General features: G+C 36.6%; 2 protein-coding genes across 3 annotated transcripts; both read left to right on the top strand.

Moving 5' to 3' along the window:
- Positions 1-35: 35 nt before the first annotated feature.
- On the top strand, positions 36-14636 carry LOC112573909 (ATP-binding cassette sub-family D member 3-like). Its single transcript, XM_025254610.1, has 27 exons — positions 36-181; positions 773-809; positions 1015-1061; positions 1727-1778; positions 2116-2204; positions 2466-2535; positions 2843-2869; positions 3455-3525; positions 3822-3945; positions 4277-4333; positions 4685-4737; positions 5117-5206; positions 5389-5458; positions 5593-5662; positions 5853-5950; positions 6300-6391; positions 6700-6794; positions 7555-7624; positions 8033-8096; positions 8567-8644; positions 9048-9113; positions 9410-9523; positions 10012-10062; positions 10299-10343; positions 10667-10771; positions 11255-11311; positions 12090-14636. Exons 1-27 carry the CDS (start codon positions 69-71, stop codon positions 12165-12167), a joined length of 1983 nt encoding a protein of 660 aa, XP_025110395.1. The 5' UTR covers positions 36-68; the 3' UTR covers positions 12168-14636.
- A 1532-nt stretch (positions 14637-16168) lies between these two features.
- LOC112574449 lies at positions 16169-19743 on the top strand. 2 transcript variants are annotated; one of them, XM_025255531.1, is made up of 8 exons: positions 16169-16343; positions 16745-16972; positions 17373-17514; positions 17766-17935; positions 18162-18246; positions 18356-18521; positions 18898-19104; positions 19388-19743. In XM_025255531.1, exons 4-8 carry the CDS (start codon positions 17911-17913, stop codon positions 19433-19435), a joined length of 531 nt encoding a protein of 176 aa, XP_025111316.1. In that variant the 5' UTR covers positions 16169-16343; positions 16745-16972; positions 17373-17514; positions 17766-17910; the 3' UTR covers positions 19436-19743. The 2 variants fall into 2 exon arrangements, with proteins under 2 accessions (XP_025111316.1, XP_025111315.1); XM_025255530.1 differs by having other exon boundaries at positions 16730-16972.
- Positions 19744-21742: the final 1999 nt, after the last annotated feature.

Below are 21742 nucleotides of genomic sequence, written 5' to 3'. Positions count from 1 at the left end.
GCTGCACATGCTATATTATATTTTTTGTTGACTTGGTTTGTTTCTAGCGTCATAGGTACAAAAACAAGATGGCGGCTCAGAGTAAACTCACGTCGAGAAATTCAGCTTTAGTTACCGCTGTGGGGCTTGGGATTTATCTGGCATATCGACACATCTCCCGAACTGCACAACAAAAAAAGGGGTAAATTCCTGATTTTTTTTTTCGCACGTTTTCCATATATTTAACTTTTTTGAGAAGATGAAAACGCTTGTGTGATCTACTTATTGGAACCGAAGTTGGACATTGACCACCATTCGTTATGCTTATCTTCCGGTGCTAAATCTGTGAGAATATCGAAAAATATATAATATATTTCTTACATGTTTTCTTATCATTTATTTATTTGTGATGCTTTCATTTTGTGTGCATAAAAACGACAAAATTGCTTAGTAAACGTATATTTTAGTACATCGGGATAGGGTTGGTTGGGTAGTATTAAAGTGTTCAATAGTTTCCATTTAATCACTGTTCTTCACAATAAGCAGACTATGTGGCTATTTCCCCGCCACCATTAATAATTAGCCCCCACGGTCATTAGCATCATCACCTTAATTAAATATATATATTTTCTAAATTTAGGAACTTATCTGACAGTTTCTCTCTTTGCTTTTCTAATAACAGTTATCAACCATATTTACTTCTTTTTTTTTTTCTTTTTACTTTTCCATGCCGTAAAAGATTTACCCATAAGCAGCATGATAGTGTGACTAGCTGTTTCTTTTTTTTTCTCAGGAAAACTGAGGAAGAGATCAAAGTTGTTATTGCACAGGTATGGTGAACAAATTTCAAAAAGAAAACTTATTAACAGTAGTTATGAAAATGGTGTAAACATTGTTTTATAATACACTTCCTATTTATTTCTTGATTCGCAAAGCTTGAGACTGAGTTTGTCCAAATATGATATAATGGTGGTTGTTAGGAAATTAAAAGGCTTATTTAATGTAAACATAAGCTTTTTTTTTTTTTCATTTTAGCATGACTCCAGAAAGGAAAAGGCTGCTGTTGATGCCCTTTTTATCAGGTGAGAACAATAAACTTGGAAATAGTAATGAACTAAGAAGAAGTTTACTTTTTGAAGAAACAATAATAATAATAATAAGTAGCATTTATAAGGTGTCAAGCTTACAGGTATTAGGTGCACACTTCCAATTTGTAAAATCATGCTTTCATGGTTTGGTTTTTTTCATTTTCAAGTAAATCTGCTGGTCAGAAGCAGGTGAAAACTATTGCTAGATTATTTTCAAGTGTTAATTAGTCTTCAGAGTTCCGCTGATTCCACATTTTCCATTAATACACCTGAGAAATGTAAGTTGGAACTTGACAACAAGATCATAAGCAGGGCCTCTCAGGTCATCTGTTTGTAGGTCAAAGTCAGCTGTAATAATACCTCAGCAGAATGTTCATTTTCTTTGTCATGAACCTTATCTGTGTATGATCAATATTTTGACTTACAATTTATGTAGTGTCCTTATTGATATATTAAAAATCTAACTCTTATTGTTGTCATTAGCAGAACATATGGTCTTAATTTTAGCTTGTTGTTTTCATCTCTAATACTTGCTCAGAAAGAGTTGCATCAATTTTGTCAGCCACTTTTTTATTTTGCTTTATACCATTAGTTTTAGAGTAACACATGTTATTCTGTACATTTTTCTATGGTATTTTTTTTCTTCTTTTTGCTTTTAGGAGGTTGAAGGCCATTCTTAAAATCTTAGTTCCTGGATGGTTTACAATGGAGGTAACTATTGAGGCCCCTGTTAAAGTTTTTATATATGTAGAGAGAGAAAGAGGGCTTAATGTGTAGTTTAAAATTATGCGTTGATGATCATATATATAGATCTAGATTTAAGCTAGTTTCCATGGACAGTTGTGCTGTTGTTTTCTGTCACTTGCCAGTAATCTCAAATATGTGTCTATAATGCACATATGCATGGAAATCTTTGTATTTATACAGCTGGGCTAGGTGATTTTTCTAAAGTTTTGATTTCGTTCAACTTTTACTCCTCCTCACTTCTTAGAAATTAAATAGGATGGGGCTTTTACGTGTTGAGATTTTTATTTGTCTTGTAAACCAGACATGGTATTTGGCTTTGGTGGCCATGTCTCTGATTGCACGGACATATGCTGATGTTTGGATGATCCAGAATGGAACAGCCATTGAAAGGTATGCTTATACAAATAACACCAAATAGAAGTTAATGCTCACATATGTTTTAATCTACTATTGAAATAATAAGGTTGCAGAACTTTGGTCATCATGAGAAGCAAATCTTAGTAGATCATTTCCATATCTGTGTATATGTATTGCAATATGTTAAATTATACATTATTGGTGGGATTTTTCTAAATTTAGTTACCTGATGGTCTAATTTAAAAAAAATTCCTGTAAAGGAGTTTGAAAAAAAAAATGTTTAATTTTTTTCAGTGCTATCATTGGTCGAGATGTTGCTCTTTTCAAGACCCACCTGTTTAAGTTCATTTATGCCATGCCAGCTGTGAGTTGATTTCCCTCCCAACCCCCCTGCTCAGAACTGCTTTTTGTAAGCTTGCATTTCAAAGATGTTTGACCAGAGTTATTGTTAGGGCTTGTCAAGTTTAACAGACACCAGCATTGTTCCTTCATAATGTTTAATGATAATGAGAATAATAAAAAAGTAGAGTTTTCTCAATGTTGACTTTAGATAGTGTTAACCACTGGCACTAACTGTAATTCATGCCTTGTTGCTTTTGCAGTTTTTGTGAGCATAAGTTATCTGTAAAAGGTCATGTTTATTTAATAAATCATTTATTGGGGGATTTCAGATCTCTGTGGTGAACAACATGCTCAAGGTAAAATGCATTGATCTTTAATGGTAATAAAGTTACTCTTTGACCAGATGATACTGACATAGTAAAAGAACAAGTTACTCAGAAATATTTTTAATTTTATCTTTCATTCCTACTCCCTTTTCCTTTAAAAATGCCATCTTAATTATTCAACTAGGTTTTTATTGGACTTTCTGTCCCAAAATTGAAATGATGTTTGATAACCAGGATATTTACTTAAATTCTTGAACTCTGTGTATGGAACAGATTTTGTAGTCATGAATTAGAGGTGTATGTATCTCATTGGTCAGTAAAGGTTCTTTTTGTGCAGTCCAGACCTCATAGTTCCAGAAGCAATGTATCAGATGTTAAACAACTTCGGAGGTGATGATATACCTCCAGTTCATAAACACAGAAAAGACTGCATTTTTTATGCTTCCTTCTGGTCTTATCAATACGATGCAGCAGATCACCTTGTTGTTGAGGCAGCAGATCCTCCTTGTTGCTTGTTGTGGATTTTATATCTAATCAAGAGACCAACTGTGATTTTTTTTTTTAAAACTGTTGTTAAATGATCTATAAATGTGGTTTATGCTTGTCAACTTGCAGTATGGCCTGAGTGAGCTAAAACTAAGATTCAGGACTCGCCTTTCACAGCACTTGTACAGCAAATACTTGAGGTCAGTGGGGTCAAGTGAAGCTCATTGGCATGGGATATCTTAGAGTATCTGGTATACTATAGATTGCCCATGTCATTTTTGTATGGTTGTTTTGTATAGTATTGCTGATTTTTTTTCTTTTTGAAAGCAATAAAATGATTGAATTAAGTTTAAAACTTCATCAGTGTTGAGCTTCATTAACTGGAGCTAATTTCTTTAAAGCAAAGGTCACAAACTGTCAGTAAAGTTGGAATAAACATTTGACAAGTTCTTTGTATTAATAAATTATTTTTAACATATTTTGGTTTCTTTTGCAGAGGTTTCACTTTCTACAAGATGAGTAACCTTGACAATCGCATTGCAAATGCAGACCAGCTTTTGACCCAAGATGTGGAAAGGTTCTGTGACTCCGTAGCAGAGCTGTATTCTAATCTCAGCAAGGTGATGTCTGCTCCGACATTTCTGATTGGCTCTCTCACTATTTTGTCCTGCATCTTGGAATCCTTGTATTGCTTTTTCTCTCCTTCTCTTCTTTTTGTTTCTTCTCATGATGCATTTTAATGGTGCATGTGTGTGAATGTGTGTGTATGTGTATTTGTGTGTGTTCATAGATATTTGTGTATGTGTTGTTTTCTCTGAGACTGTTTCAAAGAAAGATATGTAAGTAGACTACACACCAACCCAATAAATTTCCTAGCAGAGAGTAAGACCAGTATTCAACATTATTAACAAGACAGCTTTTATTAGATTTGTTATTTGATTTGTTTTCCAGCCAATTTTGGACGTTTTCCTGTATACTGTAAAACTCACAGGGGCCATTGGTGCCCAGGTAAGGTTTCATCATAATTACAAACTATAACATCACCAGCATCTCATCAGCCTTACTGTCATCTTTTGCCATTAAAAAAAGCAGCAGCATCATTATTATCATTCATGGAATAAGCAAATTGATGTTGTTTTAGAGTGAATGAAACAAGAATCTGGGAGAGAGATGATTTTTTTTTTATACAAAATATATACACATTTGTGAGTTACAAATTTGTATAAAGTTTGCCTATTTAACATTTTTAGAGATGTAATTACATGACCTTAAGTTCTTTATAAATCACTAGCAATTTTAATAAATGAAAGACATTGTGTGTGTGTGTGTGCGCGCATGCTTGTGTATGTGCATTTATAGGGCCCAGCATACATGCTGCTATACCTGGCTTTTTCTGGAGCAGTACTCACCAGGTTTGTAATGCACACATTGTCCTATTGTGACTAATAACTTAGATGGTACTTACATTAACAATTGTACATAAAAGTATATAGTTTAGTTTAAGAAATTCCTTGTAGGAAAAGTTCATTAGATAAAAATTTTTTAATTTGTATCTTTCTTCCAGTAAATTAGATATGTGACGATATGCCAAATTGACATCTTTTGCATATGAGAGTTGTAATAAAAGCTAGATATCGCTGGAGAATATCCTTAAATGTAAGAAGGATTATTTTATTTTGCAAAGGTCAGGCATAGTTGCATTTAATAAGTCTTGCAAGAGATTTTGTATCGAAATTGTTTGTAAGGTAGGTCTGAATTTTTTCACAAGTGTTTTAATGTCATGATGTATAGATTGCGTAGACCGATTGGTCGAATGACAGTCACAGAGCAGAAACTGGAGGGTGAATATCGCTATGTCAACTCCCGTCTCATCACAAACTGGTAAGCAATGCACTCATTATGGGTGACTTGTTTTTTTTCAAAAAAACAAACACAAACCAATCAAGCTTGAAATTGAGATGTTGTCATTCTTTTTTTGCCTCAAAGTAAATGAAGAACACACAAAAATTTTTAATATGTCCTCACAGCTAATATGGATTGTTTTTTTTTTTGTTTTTTTTCAGTGAAGAGATTGCCTTTTACCAAGGACAGAAACGAGAACAGCGCACGATCATTGCTACATTCAATAAACTGGTAATTTGCTTGCATTCAACTTAAAAATTTGCATTTTAATAATTTTTATTTGACTTTATATATTCTTGTTATAGACTGCAGTTATTTGAATCATTGCAGCTGTCTGTTACCATACCCTTGTTTTACTGTTTCAGGTAAATCATCTGAGGACATTTATCTTCTTCCGGATGCAGATGGGGTTTTTAGATAACATCATTGCAAAATGTAAGATCATGCTTGCTTGTCGATATTTTAGAATTTGAGCAAATATGTTGTATTACCAGAGATTTTGATATTCCAGAGGCCTAAATATTGAAAATATTAAATGATTTTGTATTTTGACTGGTATAATATCAGCTATGCAAAAGTATCCTAGTGGTCTGTTATTAAGGAAGTCTTTATTTTTCGGTGTCAGACATTGCTACCGTTGTGGGATACCTTGTGGTCAGCCGTCCATTCCTGAACCTAGCACATCCACGCCATAAGACATCAACACATAGTGAGCTGTTAGAGGTACAAAGAACTTTTCTCCTTATTTTTTGAATGGGTAAGGAGACTTAAATGATTTGTAACACCAGAACTCTTATTTCAGTGAGTCATAAAAACCACAAGAGAAATTTCTGAATCCTTAAAGGATAGGTTGGTAAGTTTTTTAAAAAACTTTTAGTGAGACTTGCAAAAACTACTCAAAAAACAAGAAGGTGTAAAACAGATATTAATGAAAAGGGATGACCATATGGCACTGTTGACGATTATAAAGATTCTAGACTAAAGGAGCAAGAGGAAACAATGAAGAAAAGGATGTTTTGCAGAACTAACATTTTGTTAAAAATCTGTTGTTTTTTTTTTTTTTAAATTTCAGGACTATTACAAGAGTGGTCGCATGTTGGTTAAAATGGCTGAGGCCATTGGCAGGATTGTGCTAGCAGGTCGGGAAATGACCAGACTGGCTGGGTAAGTTCAGCTTGCTAGACACTGGCAGCTGTATTGCAAAGTATTAAGACAGAAGGTGTCTGCCATCTGGCCTTTTAAATAGCAGCTTTTTTTTACAGAGTGAAAAATCAAATTCCAAATTATTTAATAATTTCTGTATTTGTACTCTTATTTTTAATAACTGTATTTTTATAATTAAAATTACTATTATTATTTGTCGAATAAGTGGCAGCCATCATGAAGTCAAATTGCTAGTGGAATGTCACTTGGCAAATAATTTCTTCTTCTGTTATGGTCTGAGATCTTGCACTTTAGTTTTTATTTTACAGATTCACAGCACGAGTGACAGAACTGATTAAGGTGCTGGATGACATGAATAGTGGACTATATGAAAGGACAATGGTGACTGCTAATGTTCAGAAAGGTATAAGTGATCACAAAACAGCAACAAGCATGTTACATAAAAGACAGTAAAGAGCTAGTTTTATTTGGGTAGTGATGAGCCTGTTACAATTAGACTTTCCAACCTAGTTACAATAGGACATTAACAAGATTGTTTTGGTTTTTCTGTCTTAATACAGTAGCTGGTCTGCTAGAGTTAGTAATACTGCTACTGTCATATTGAAAGAGGCTTCCTACTGTAGTATTAAAACAAGATTTCAAGCCTCTTTGAAATAATATGACCCCTAATTTGTTCTACCAACTCTACTCTCAACTTGTTCATGTTTTGAGAAATTATATGCTGGTTTTTGTAGTGGTGTGGATATGTGTATCTACCTGTGTGCTAGAGGATATACAGCTGCGAGGCCACACATATTAGTGTCTATTTGCAAATAATTTCTAAAGGGCCAATGATAAACAAGTAATTAACTGAGTTGTCAGGAAGGGCTATACTAATCAATTCAGATCTGTTGCTGTCATTTGGGTAGTCAGATGGGGTAAAGGTTGAAAACAAATCACTAATACAGTGAGGGTTTGGTGTTCTGAGTTCAGATATTGTCATAGGTAGTGTCAGGCACATGACACCTGTTTACATGGCTTGTTGGTTTGATGTAAAGCAATAATTCTCTCCCCCTTGCTGCCCTTGATTTGGTAACCTCTAACCTCTTCAAGGCTGCTTGCCCCATGCCTTGTAAAAAGAATATGGCTGATGTTAGTGTTTTCTATTCTTATTGTTCTTGCAGGTGGGGAAAAAAGCAGTGTTCAGTTGAAGCCAGGCAATGGGAAAATCATTGTGAAAGATCATATTATCAGGTGAGTACTTCCATCAGTACACTTATAGCAATTCAAAAACTCTTCAACTAAACAAAAAATGGCTGCTGTACAGTAAAATAAGTAGTGTGAGAATTAACGTCTTTACAATGCTCGTGAATGTCAAGTAGCTGATGGCATCTTTAATACTATCATGCATGTCAGGAAAATTGTGCATAGCTGAAATCATTTTTAATCCTACCTTAAGCTATAAGCACTTACTCATTGGTAAGTGGGCTGCTGCTTATTATTCAGACAATAAAGGAAAGATTTCTTCCTTCTCAAACAAAATAAAAAATGTCCCATGTAAACGAACGATTACACTATATGTCTGAAGAACTTGTCTAAAACTTTGGGTTGAAAAACTTATCGATATTACTTTTAATAGCCTTCCATTTTTGTCTCAATCAGGTTTGACAGAGTTCCTCTAGTAACACCTAATGGGGATGTTCTCATTCAGGAACTGTCATTTGAGGTACTGGGCTGTATGTACAGAGCACATACACACACTCATACACGTGCTTTTGATAGCAGTGAAAACTATTTTAAAAACCAGAATGAGGTGGTGTCATGGAAATTGGGACATCTTAATTGTGGATTTGAAGAACTAGTGAACTAAAGTGAACTAATTAGAAAGTGACTGTTACTTAAAGTATAAAGCAGAGAAGCCATTGTGTGCTCTCAACATGTGACATCAGTTTGCAGTACAACTGGATTCTCTTTAAGAGTTTGTAGTGCATGGATGACACAACATGATTGAGCATAGGCATAAATTGTAGTATTTAGTAAATTAACAACTTTGATTCATGTACGTCAGCATTTGCTGATTCTTATTGTAAAGAGAATATTGCAGATTTTTAAAAATTAAAAATTATGGTTTACAACAGGCATTACATTGCACATATTAATCAAACAGTATTTGAAAGTGTGTGCATTTGTGCACAGGTGAAGGCGGGAATGAATGTTCTTGTGTGTGGTCCCAATGGTTGTGGCAAGAGCTCCCTTTTCAGGATCCTAGGGGAGGTAAGATCTCAGCTTGTTACTACATCTATTGGCTTAGGAGAAGACGTAGCCTCCTGGGGGATGCTAGGATAATTTTTCTGTGTTACATCAAGATGTATGAAGTCAGAGGTTGTCAAACTTTTGTAGAATATTCATTTATTAAGATGTTGATGCTAGATTGCTCTGATTTTCTTTTTTTTCTTTCTATTTCTATTATTCATGTCATTTTTATTGTTATGTTGCCTGGTTTTAAATGATATTGTTTTGCTATAGGGATCCAAGAGGGCAGTTTCTATTTGAATTGATTTTCTATGGTTAGTGAAACTGTGATTTTAAGCTGCTGTTAATTACTTTGTAAACAAAGTTTTTAAAAAGTTAAATCAAAGAAAGAAAGCTGTGACCCTTTTTTTTTTTTTAACCTTAGTTGTGGCCCCTGTTTGGTGGAACTCTTACAAAACCAGAGAAAGGAAAGCTGTTCTACATCCCACAGGTATTTCTTTCTTTTTGATGTTATCTAATTTTAGATGCATTCTGCATTTCTTTGTATGAATTATTTATTGGACATAAAGAAACATGCCTGTTTTACAGCAGAGTAATATTTAGACTGGCATGTGAATGCTTTCACAAACCTGCATGAGTATGTATGAGAATGAGATTCTTTATACTATATTTAAGATGCTGCATCTGCATTACAGATTTAATTTAATGACATTCAGTTGCTGTAGCACAGTCTGTGGTTTGAACCTGCAGAGTGGGGTTTTTAAAATTTTTTTTTTGGTCATACAGAGGCCTTACATGACTGTAGGAACTCTGAGGGATCAAGTCATTTACCCTGACTCGCACGAGGAACAAATCCAGCGAGGTGTAAAAGATGAAGCTCTTGCAGAAATTTTAAATAAGGTAATTATCTTAAAGCTTACAATCTCCTCTTTCCAAACCCCTTTTGATCTTCATCAACATTTATTCTGTAAAAATTAAAATAGTTTTACAGGCAATGTTATGAGGTTAATTTTTAAATAGGTGGTTTGAATTTCAGTCTGACATTTTTTATTGTAAAGACTTCAGCTACAGCAGAATATCATCTAAGACCCTTAACTGAATGTTTGACTAAGTTTGGCAAGGTTTTTGTATAATCATCATGTAAAAACATTTCCGAATTAAGTTAAATGTTTATCCAGATTCGCCCGGTTAAATCAGAAAGGCCTTTAGGCCAAAAACATTTTGTTGCTCATTGTGTTATAAGCCAGTCTATGTGCTCAACGATTATAAAGTGTAACACCTTTCTTGGCACCATTTATCTTCTCATGTTATAATCTGTTTGTACATGTGCAAATACAATGAAGATTAAAGCAGTTTTTATTTTGTCTTCCTCATTTTGTTTTCCACAGGTACAGCTGGAGTATATCTTGCAGAGAGAGGGTGGTTGGGAATCAGTGCAGGCATGTTACACTTCCTTTTTGGTTTGGTTTTGTAGTTTTGAAAGAATGAGAATGTTTAGGTGTTTGTGCATGCGTGTGTAAAGAAGTAAGTTTTGACTGTGACTATGATACAATAAAAGATGCTTACAGAATTAATTCTTGTAGGTAATTAAAGCTTTGTTATTTAAAGATTAGATTTGTGAATATTTTTTATGAATGTGTAAAAAGAAAAAAACATTTTCTACATCTTTGCATAGGACTGGATGGACGTGCTCAGTGGGGGAGAAAAGCAAAGAATTGCAGTATGTATACAATTTTTTATAAAATCATGTGGATAAAAGTGAAAGAGAGTAGATGGAGGGTAAAAGCAGGTTTACACCTGCAGGGACAAATGTTAGTACTCATAGTCTGCACCCATGCAGTTGCAATATTATGCTTAGATTATGAAGTGTGTATAATGATTTATAATCTCAGAATCCTACTGGTTGAAAAGTATACATTTCTCTTCAGAATGTGTGCTTTTATATCTTTATAAAAAGGTACCCAACGGTCATAGCAATTAAGAGAATAAGTTTTAGACAGAACATTAATTCACACCTGTGATTTTTTTTTCTCTATTTTACAGATGGCTCGGCTTTTCTACCACAGACCACAGTTTGCCATCCTGGATGAATGTACCAGTGCTGTCAGTGTTGATGTGGAGGGCTTCATGTACGAGTACAGCCGAGAAGTGAGTTGACCATCCTTTTGTTGTACCACAGAACATCTGAACACAAAACTTATGCAATTGGATGACCCCTCTACTCTCCTTCTCTACCCCTTTCTCATTTTTGAATGTGGTGTGACTACATTTTCATGTTTTCATTTTATCTTGACTTATTGTTTAGAAGAAAGGGGTTGTCTGCAAAAGGTGGTCATTTTTTTTTCCTCTATAAATAACTAGTTGTTGATAAGATCCAAGTAAATTTGATTGTTATCTTATACCTGTTGATCCTTGTACAATTTGGTATGATAATAAAATTATTTTATTTCTCATTTGAAAAAAGGCAATGCTTTAGGGCGTTTTTATTAAGTGTGTTGTGTTGGACAGTGCTTAAAGAGGATTGGTGGGCAGGGCTGGCAAAAATGAAAACCTATGTTTTTCTTGCTGGCAGCAGAAGTTAAGTTGTGACCTGTGGAAACTGTTGCAAAATCTTACAATAATTCTTTGCAGGTTGGAATCACATTGTTTACTGTGTCTCATCGAAAGTCTCTGTGGACACACCACGAGGTATGCATAAAATAGAACTGCTTTTTACACAGAGTGCACGTTCATGTTCACACACAAATACATGTTCATGCGAGATGGAGATAGAAGAGCATAACTGCTGTCTTGATATAAAATATGTCCCATTATTTCTTTCCCAGTTTTTCTTATTTCATCTGACCTTATTTTAAAACTTCAGTTCCTTCTCTTGCAGCTGATTTTACCATACTCTGTACTTCTTTTTCTTTTTGAAATGTTTTAACCTGACGTGACACTTTTAACATGTATGTCGTTCATATTTTAATGAGGAGATGCTTAGAGCATAATCCCAATGCTGCAGTAGATTGTTTTTCAAATGTACATTTTACAATACATTTTTATTGTCTATTTCTGTTCGGTAGAGATAAAAAAATTTCTTTGTTGGGAGCTCACGAGCTAAACAAATTAAGCCATGAACTAAAAAACATGCAGTGGCATTCCATACACCCATACAGTTACTGCGCTCTTAATTCCCCTCCCTTAGCAATAATTATCAGAGGCACACACACACCAGGTTCATTTGTTAGTCTTGTTCAAGAGTAATATTGCAGCTGGTATAAAGGACTTGGCCAAAGCGCTCTTTTATTAGTATTAATCATATAGAAAACCATAAGTTACAAATTAACAAATAATTCTTGTAAAATAATGACTATGGTTGAATGTCTTTGCGTATGTGTTTGGTTCTGTTGCTGCCTTTCCTTTTTTTTCATTTGTATTTCTTCTCTAGTCATCCTCAGCTTTTCATATTTGTCTTTCATTCTAGTACTATCTCAAAATGGATGGCAGAGGGAACTACGAGTTTAAACCAATCACATCGGATACATCAGAGTTTGGATCATGATGTGGACCATTCCTTAGTACACTAAATCTCAAGTCAGGACATGTAGAATCAAATGATGTGAGACATCATTTTCAGCAACTGTTTCTGGTGGGAAGTAGCAAGCCTATAATAGTTTAAGAAAAATACTACAGCTTTGAGTAGATAATTTCTTGTTACAGTAAAACCTCTTTATTAAGATTTTGCCTGATTATGACCCCTCAGTTATGTTTGTTCTCGGACTTGTTGAGTTGTTGTTTGTAGAATGAAAGCAGGCTAGTTTGTCTCCCTACTGTGACCCCTCTCGGTTATGGCCCAATTTTGTTGGAATTTAGCTAGTCTTATTAGAAAGGTTTTACTGTAGTCATTTTAACAATTTTATTCTCATCTTTTTCTATAATTTTTGATTTGTAATGAGTTACATTTTATTTATGTATCCACTTCAGCTCCTGAAGCACTTAGTCTGTAGCTGATCTTTTCTTTTGTTTCACTGGTGAAATATTAATAGAATTCAGTTGTCTTTCTGGATTATTTGTATATGATATTGCTTTGTTTGCTAATGTTAAAGGCAAGCGCAATCAACACAACAGTGCCTGTCGTTCATATATCATTGGTAGTTTGACAATATTGTGATAAGCTTTTCGCTGCAATAAGATTTTCACAGATTTTCTGTGATTGTAAGTTTGTTGCATGTCATCACTGTTTATAACAATACAAGGTTGCCATGGAGGAGAACAAATCCACGTAGATAACATGTTTGTGATGGTTAAACTAAGTTGCACTTGTCTGTCTGTGCTGTAAAGGTGTGAAGTATAAAGTGTACAATAGACAAAGAAGGACATTCAGTTTGTATGCATGTTTACATGACTAAAAGTGTTGTAAAGAGAAGAAAAAGTGTCATGGAGTTGATAAACCTATTTTTATATCAAACAACATTATGTGCGTCATCTTCTAAGTAGTTGTTTATACTCTCTGTCATGGGGAAAAAGTAAGATAAAGCAGGAATGAAGTGCTGTGACGTGTTTTTGTCTTTTCCATTTTATTATTGTTGACGTAATATTACTGTCTGCAACATTTGCTGCTATGAATCCCAAGGAAAGTGTCTTGTGTTGGGTCTGGTCGCTATTCTGTGTTATCTGCAAACAAGCATGTCATGCAGGAACCTTGTGTTGTGATAGAGCTCTACTTATTTCTGGTGTTGGAAGGGCATGGATTGTTTTGAGACCACTGCCTGCAGTTTTCTCCACGAGATCATGTTTTCTTGCCAGTGCATCTGGAGAGCATCTAATTTTTTATGTTGATTTGAATGCCACCTATCACTCAACAGTCCTGTGTAACATGGGGATTGTGTTATGTAGTAAAGGTTGGTGACCACTAGTTTTAATGCAAAGGGTTATTGTTTTTATTATTTATATTTCATTGTCTTTTGTATATCATACAGTCTCTCACATGCTTATTTTTTTATCACTCTTTGTGTGAAAGACATGCAATGAAAGTAAACCACCCTATCTATTCTTTTTCTTTCTCATAGCTTGTTTTATCTATTTGACATAATTTCTAAGCATCAATCAAGTTGATAACTTTTCTAAATCGTTTGCAAATGTCTGTGCTTCAATCAACAGTTGTACATATTTACATAAGAAAGACCATTTACACATTGTATTTTGTGGCATGATACAACATAATGGATAAATAATTGAGCTTATAGCAGGCATAACTAGGCCATAGTACTTCGAACAGCAGAAGTGTTTGTGGATGAGAAGTGAGAATGTTTGAAACTGGAAATTTTGGGTTTTAAAGTTTACTTGGAAAACTGTGGCTCAGACTTTGTAAAAAATTTATAATTATTGTAATTAAAGACTTTATTACGGTAAGCTTATGACTATTTGTGAACAAGTGTTTGTGTCTTTGTCCTTAAAAAATTGTTTCGTTGCTTTTCTTTGTTAAAGGCAAAGCAGCTAGGTTCATGTGTGACGTGACTTCAAGGATGTGTGTAGTATTTTGATGGTTCACATAATGTTTGCTTTCTTCTGTTTTTAGATGTTAAGTAATGTTCTTATTGAGAGTGTGAGTTTCCACAAAAGTACAAATCAAAATGTACTTTTTATATCAAAAATTAATTAATGATTTATTGTTGATTCAGATTGATCTGTTTATGGTTTAAATAATCGGATCTCTTTATATTTTACATAATTCGACTTGTTTGCTACAAATCTGTATGTATGTGTACACATTTGTATGCATGCATGTATGCCTGTTTGAATAAGCACAAGAGCATGCATGTGAATATCTGGGAATGGAAGCTATGTACAAAAGGGTTTGTGGGATGGTTTTATAGACTTTTTATAGTTTTGCTTACAAAGGTTTTAGTGGCATAAAATTTCATGTCCCAATGTTATCAAACTAAGTCATTGCTAATTTTGTGTGTTTTGAAAAGAAGTCATTTTACTTTGAAGAAATACAAATATGTGATTATTTATCACTTACATTGTCACTATACTTTATGTTTAGCTGGTATCGCAGATTCCCTCAGAATTATGTTCGCTCTTTTTCTACTGAGTGATGGTAACAACATTGTTAGAAAATAACCCAAATAGAATTTTTGTTTCAACAAGATGCAGATCTTCAAACTTTACGATGATTAGACCTTAAGCTAAGACCATTGTGGTTTTGATCTTATCCTCTGCTCACAAACATAAAGTATGTATATGTTTGAGGAAAAATACAGCCTGGTTATGTGTAATTAGAGATGTGTAAACAAGTGTATTAAACAGGCACCATCATGAAGCATATGAAGATTCAATCTACATGCAAGATCGTCCCAGTGGCCATGCAGAATGAAAATGTCAGAAACTGATGTAGGCAATGCTGCCGTCGTCTACAGCCTCCTCTCCCCAGTCAGCTTTCTCTAAGGCCATCAGGCTCAGCCACCTACCCCCTCCTCCCTTCTCTACTTCCAGCCTCCCTCGCCTTGGCCTTGACCTAAATTGCTGACACGTCATCGTGCCTACAACTGTCGGCGAACAGTTAACCGACTGTCATGATTCATTCCAAGGGTGAAAAAAAAGGAACATGTTTGTGTGTGTGTGTGCAAATAGACTGGACTATGCTAGTGAGAAATAGTTTGGAAAAAATGCAGTTATTTTAATATTATTTTTAATCCAGAATCGGAGACGTAGAAATAATGTTTTGTGAGTTTCATTAACAGTATGTCAGACTAATTTGCACTATGCCAGGTCAAATTTAAACAGTGAAAAAACAATAACACACCGTAATTAATTGTACGAAGCGGTGGTTTGGTTAATGAAATGCAGTCATGAGATTACTGATTGAATGCATGTGTGGAATAAACATATATTTCAAAAGATTATTTTTATTTGATTTTTATCGTGTGTTGAGATTGTGTGTCCAGCCTTTGATGACAGTTTGAATACTTGTAAGTGGCAGGACCTACAGTAACAAGCACGATAATATACACATCGCGTATCCGTCTTTTCATTTTGTCTAAAACTCAGTGCAAGATACTATTTTGCCAAACCTGTGTGGGAATCCAAACTAGAGATAATAACATTGACATGATTAAACACAAACACTTATAATGATGTGAAGGGTCTTATTAGCAAATATACATAAAAGATATGGATACATTAATATATGAGGTCAGCATTGATAAATGTGATGTTGGTGCCTTGGATGTTACAGCGCATTGAGTCCACTATAAAGTAAGAAAATAATATTAGTGAACAGATCACTAATAGTCCCAGGGTTTATTCTTTTATTCGATTTAACCTTAATTGTCACAGTTTCATAGTTTTCCAGATATTCTAGGATTTGCTACATTGTCATCTGATTAAAGACCAGACTTGTCAAGAAGACGAAATGGCTGTCTCTCTGTGAAACACAATAGAAAGGCGAGAGTGTGAAGAAATGGCAAAGTACATGTGGAGGTTATCTAATCGCCGACAGGGTCGACGAAACTGGATACCGGACACAGATGGACTAGAAAAAGCAGCCGGAGAAGTGTCTGGCACAAGCTCGGTCGTCATTTGATACACGCCATGGTGATGAAGACAGACCTGGGCAGAGGAGTGGTCTAGGACAGGAGACAAAGGACGAAAATGGCCTGTTGTGTGTGCGTGTGTGTTCTTACCTGTCTCATCCTCGTCGCTAGGACGGAGGGCGCTGCTGTGGGAAACTCAGGTGAATACACGTACGGAGGGAACTATTTGTTTTAGCTCGTCAGTTCCTCGCAGTCAGATTTGTTAGCATCACCCAGCAAAAAACAAACACACAAACAAACAAAACAAAACCAAAAAAAACCAAACAAACCAACAACTAACAACTAAACACAGTGTCCGCTTACGGTAGTGAGATCTTGAGTTGGGTGTTAGCTTGTTGCTGAAAATCTAGTAGGGAGCTTAAATGCTTCTAACAGATTAGTAAATTTTCTTCTTTTTTTTTCTTCATCACATCATCATGATGTTTACTTGCACCTGCCTTGAAACATGTTTCCACCATTTGGATTATTCATGAGTCTACCCATCACAAAGAAACTTGCCGCTTTACTTGTTCTGATGTCATTGCAGACCACTGGCCCGCAGGTGTGACATACACTTGTGTGGACACTGCACGTGAAGGTCGCAATGTTTTGATCACAATCGACCCCGAAGATCGTCACTATGACGACGTGGAAAGCTCTCGACGATGCGGGGAACGTCCTCGGCCTGTGCCCAGAATGGAGGGTAGAGCGGTCCTCGCGAGGAATCAACAGTATCACCATCCCCGTGAGGGAAGAGACCCTGGACGGCGACTCATGTGGCGGTCGCAAGGTAATACCGACTAAAACATGTTATCTCTTATCTGTCAACAGTCTTTCTTTTACTTTTTTTGTATGCTTGATGGGTTAGCGTCGTTTCTGAGTGATTGGTTGTTTAGAAATTTGCCAGAAAATAGGTCGGTTTGAATCTGATGGAATTGGTATCATTTTTGTTTGTTAATATTTGTTACTTTACCTCCTCGTCCTCCTCCTCCTCACCATCATCATGACAAAGTTTAGAAAATGTTAGCTTATTCATCTACTAAAAATACAATTTCTGTGAATATTATTTTTATTTGTTTCAACAATAAGAAACTTCCGTCTGATAATGCTCTGTGTTTAGCAATTTGAGTGAGGTCTTCACAATTTATTTTCTATCTCTAAAAATTTCTTCACAAATAACCTGAGGACAGACTGGCTTATCAAGCTTCTCGTGGATACTTCTCCTGAAAGATAAAACAGGTGTTTCTGAACAGACGGGACAGGTGATACACCTCACCTGCGACTTCGACGTCAAGGAGGAACTCGGGACAAACACCAACATGTCCAGGGGAGGTACAAAGAAAGAAGTGTGTTGGTGTTGTCCTGATGTGATCTTGGTGCTAAGTGGAAAAATGATTTAATAATTGTTATTGATGTTGATGCACAAGACCCAGGTGGTTAAGTCGTCCCCAACGGTTTGTGGGTCTTTGAATTTACAGTGCCAATCTGTCAAACGCAATCGTAAGTAGTTTTATACACTCTATAATTACTTAGAGCTTTTGTACACATGTGCATGAAAAATATATGTGATATTAACTCTTTAGCGACTTAACGACTGTGAGTGACTCCGGCGATTGGGGCCAGGAAGTTCTCGTGGACTCTCCAGAGATAATCGCCTTGGAGTTCGTCGATCCGGTCTCTGGAGATGTGTTGACTGAAGCCCCTCCCACCTCCGACGTTCGCCTCCGCATGAGTTTGATCGTGGGTGAAGAAGGTCAGCATTTTCTGTAGTTTTTCCGGGTACTCTGTTTCTCCCACTTACCCCTACACACACTCCTCTTTTTTCCTCCCAGGGCAAAATCCCTTCTAGGTAAAATCTCTTTCCCACGAAAGAAACTATGCAAACAAGTGGTAATTGGCAGGGGAACACAGAAATGCAAAATCAAGGCAGGAGTTTATACAAACTTAACAATTGTATACTGAAACTGAATGCCTTTCAGATCTGATGGAAGTTGTGTCTCCTTTCAACTGTGTGGCTTCGTCCATCGACGGTCAGTATGGTGAGCAGCTTACCGACGACAAAGGGTCAGTCATACACTATTTATTTTATTTTTAAGTTTCATTTTATTTCATGTGTTTCAAAGATTTCAGACATTTCTGTCCAACGAAACCTCTAAAGCTATCTCTGCTTCAGGTGCGGTGTGGAATGGTCTCCTATGAGAATACTCAACGCAGCGGACAATTCCTTTGCGGTGTATTCTGCGCTCATTCATCTGCCTTCCTTCCTAAAAGCGAGCGTCTTGCAAGTCTCGTGTGAATTCTATCTCTGTCCCCTCCACGGCCCTAGTCCCTGCCTTAGAGTGAGTATCTTATGCTAACCTTTACTATTTAACAGTTAATGCAAATGCTAATAAAGATTTTAGAAAATGCTCCCTCTTTAAAAAGGAAAAGAAGATGTAGGTGGCACTAAGGGCAAACAGAACAAGAAGAGTCTAGTTTATAGAGTGTTTGAACATATACGTACAACTTATCTGAGGTGTTTCTGAGTTGCATACAAAGGAAAGTTTATTACTAACACATGCTAAAGACGAACCGTACGTACTGCATACAAAATTACATACAAATTACATACAAAACCGACAAAGACGGTCTCAGGACCGTTAACTGGCTTGTAACTACCTACACTGCACTGGTCGTGAGAAGTTCATTCACACCTGTCTCGCTCTACGTCACCAGCGCTGCGGGGATCCCATTCGCAGATTGAAGGGTCGTGTCAGGAGAGAGTCTGAATCACCTAAAAGCAGCAACAGCAGCACCGCCACCACCATCATCACCACCACAACTATCATCATCAACAAGAACAGAAGAACGAAAAACAAATCCGCACTACTTCCATTCGGGTTCTTCCTAGCGTCAGCAATGTCCAGAAAGCAAGAAAGACAGGTCAGAAATGCTATTTTCAGTTCAGTCCATTTGTGTTCTTACCATTTGGCGGAAAGGACCACAATTTCCCCAGAGACAAAGAAATAAATAAAGAGTGAAAGAAAGAGAGGATAACAAAGAAGGGAATTATCGGTCGATTTAAGTTTTCGACAAAATCTTTGTTTAAATTGCTAAATGTGTATATTTAACACGACTGTAACGGCATACCCAGGATTTGTATTTGTAGCTCTGGAGTCAAGGGTCATTTACAAAGAGGGAGAGAACTGCGCACTTCTTGTTGCAGGAGCAGACGTGGCGTCCGATGTCGAAGACAAGCGGTCCCAGTCAATGAGCCACCCGGATCCGTTCCTCTACCTGAACCCCATCACCTGCTCTTTGTTCCTCATTCTTCTCACCGTCTTCCTCATCCTCTATGTCGCCTTCCTCCGCTCCCTTCGCCGCTCGATCGAAGACATGAAACGGGAGATCGAGGCGCAGAGGTCACGTGATAAGTTTTTGGTCATGTGACCGGAATCTGGTCACGTGAAAATTTCCTGTCATGTGACTAGTTCTTCGCTGAGAACCACAATATTTGTTCTGGTACCACTGTAGACATGTATTTTTGAACATTAAAAAATAAAACAGGTTTATTTGCGAAAAGTTTCTTTCTATGTTTAGTGTGAGTCTCTGGTGTTGAAAGTCGTGGCTGTCGTCAATGACGCTTTCTAAATCAATCAGTCGATCGATTAATCGATCACGATTGTCTGTACAAGGTACAATTCTAGAAACTCCATTTGTCATCGGCTCACACAAAAAACACTTACAAGTGAAGAAAAGTTGATTTTGTATCAATAACCCCCAACAGACATCCGCAGCCCTTGCTCGATCCCTCCCCTCAACACGTAAATAAAGAATACAACAACATATCGATCTAAGAATAAAAATGATGATGATGATGGGGTCTTATAACGCGCACTTGACAGTCGCAAGACAGACTGTCTCAAAGCGCTGGATTGTAGCAGATTAAAAAACGAGTAGGTCACACGTTTAAAGGCCTAGTAGGGTGCAATTTGTGTATTCCTCCATGCGCAGGAATATCTCACACCATGCTCATGTGTACCAGAATGGCTTGCAAATGGGGTGCAAATGTTCTGACTGGGTAAAGTTCATTGTATGTATGTTTGTGATCCCCTTCAGCCCAGTGAGTCAGCCGTTGGCCGAGATACTGCGCTTTATAAATTCCCACTACTACTAATACATTCAAAATAAGTTTTCCACAAATGAAAAGATAGAAATAGTCCTTTCGCCTTTCCATAGTTGGGTTGTTATTTTATTGTGCGTCTCTTGCTGTTTTAACTTCCTAAAAAACTTACCAGTTGGCATCTACTATTGATAACGTGGTATATTGGCTCATGATAACAATGCGGGTACTTCTACTATTTATCTTCATACATTTGGACCAGGCCCAAGATAAATGTAGAGATACAAAACTGAAGTATATGCACTACATACTAGATGACCAACTTGCTCTTTACATGCGGCATGAAACTTGAAATTAATTGCTTGAACAAACATTGGTCATCTGTATGTAGACGTGTCTGTGTGTGGTACATATCATCCAGTTTAGAGGCTATATTTACTATAAATGCTATTACACTGCATACTACATACCATCGATACCGGACAACTTACCAAATGGTGTTTAAGGATAAAGTTGACACTGCTCTAGTCTTCATTTTTCCCATACACATCGTTCATGGTTTCTGTGGTGTCAAGTGTTTGCTGGTACTTGTGATTGTTTGCTGTGCGGGGAACTGTCGGTTCCTTGGTAATCTTTCATACAAAGCTCAGTGGGTTCGCCTCCACACGAACCAGTTGTTATTACTACTTTTGTCGTCTGCACCAACGCACAACCACTCTGTCGGCCAGACACGCCGCACGATGTTCCAGTAGAACCACAGCTGATCGTAGACCACACAACACCAACAAAAACAAAATGAACGGTGCAAAACAACACATTTTCTGCACACACAAAATAATACTAATAAAATATCTGAAAACACAAATAGTCCTAACATAAAACATTTGCTCGCTGTCATGCTCACTTCCGCTCGCATATCAGGGCCCTACAAACTAGATAAATGTGGACCCCCCCCCCTCCCTGGAAAAAAAAAAGAGTGCCCTCGACTCCTCCAAACGGCTCGTGACAAGTCGACCGGTGGATCAACAAAAAGGGCGACAGGGTCTGACACCGTCCCCCACTGCCCGTTGGTGGAGCACGACTGTCCAAAAGCAGCAAAAAAAAAAAAAAAAAAAACTCGCCTGGGACTGAGCTCGTGTGAGCAGAAAGGTGAAAAAAGTGGGGAGAAAGGTGAAAGGGAGAGAGGATGTCATCCGGTCCCAAAAAGAAGATCGAGCCCCCTGGAATTAACTGTTTGTAATTTATGAAAGTTTCTCTGTCTGTTTAGTTTCATGAAGGCGATATTCTTTTAAATGCATGTGATTGTTCGGATCAAAATAAATTCACACCTTTATAACAGAACTGACTCTCCGTAACTATCTAGGCCAGCGGTTCTCAACCTTTTACTTGTGACGCCCCCCTGACGAACAAACGTACGTCCGCGCGCCCCCCTTAGCCAGCAATGTAAGTTAATTTCAC

This window comes from Pomacea canaliculata, linkage group LG10 (assembly GCF_003073045.1).
Source record: "Pomacea canaliculata isolate SZHN2017 linkage group LG10, ASM307304v1, whole genome shotgun sequence".
Classification (NCBI taxonomy): domain Eukaryota; kingdom Metazoa; phylum Mollusca; class Gastropoda; order Architaenioglossa; family Ampullariidae; genus Pomacea; species Pomacea canaliculata.
Note: the sequence above shows the minus strand (reverse complement) of the source record. Positions and strands in the feature narration are given on the sequence as shown.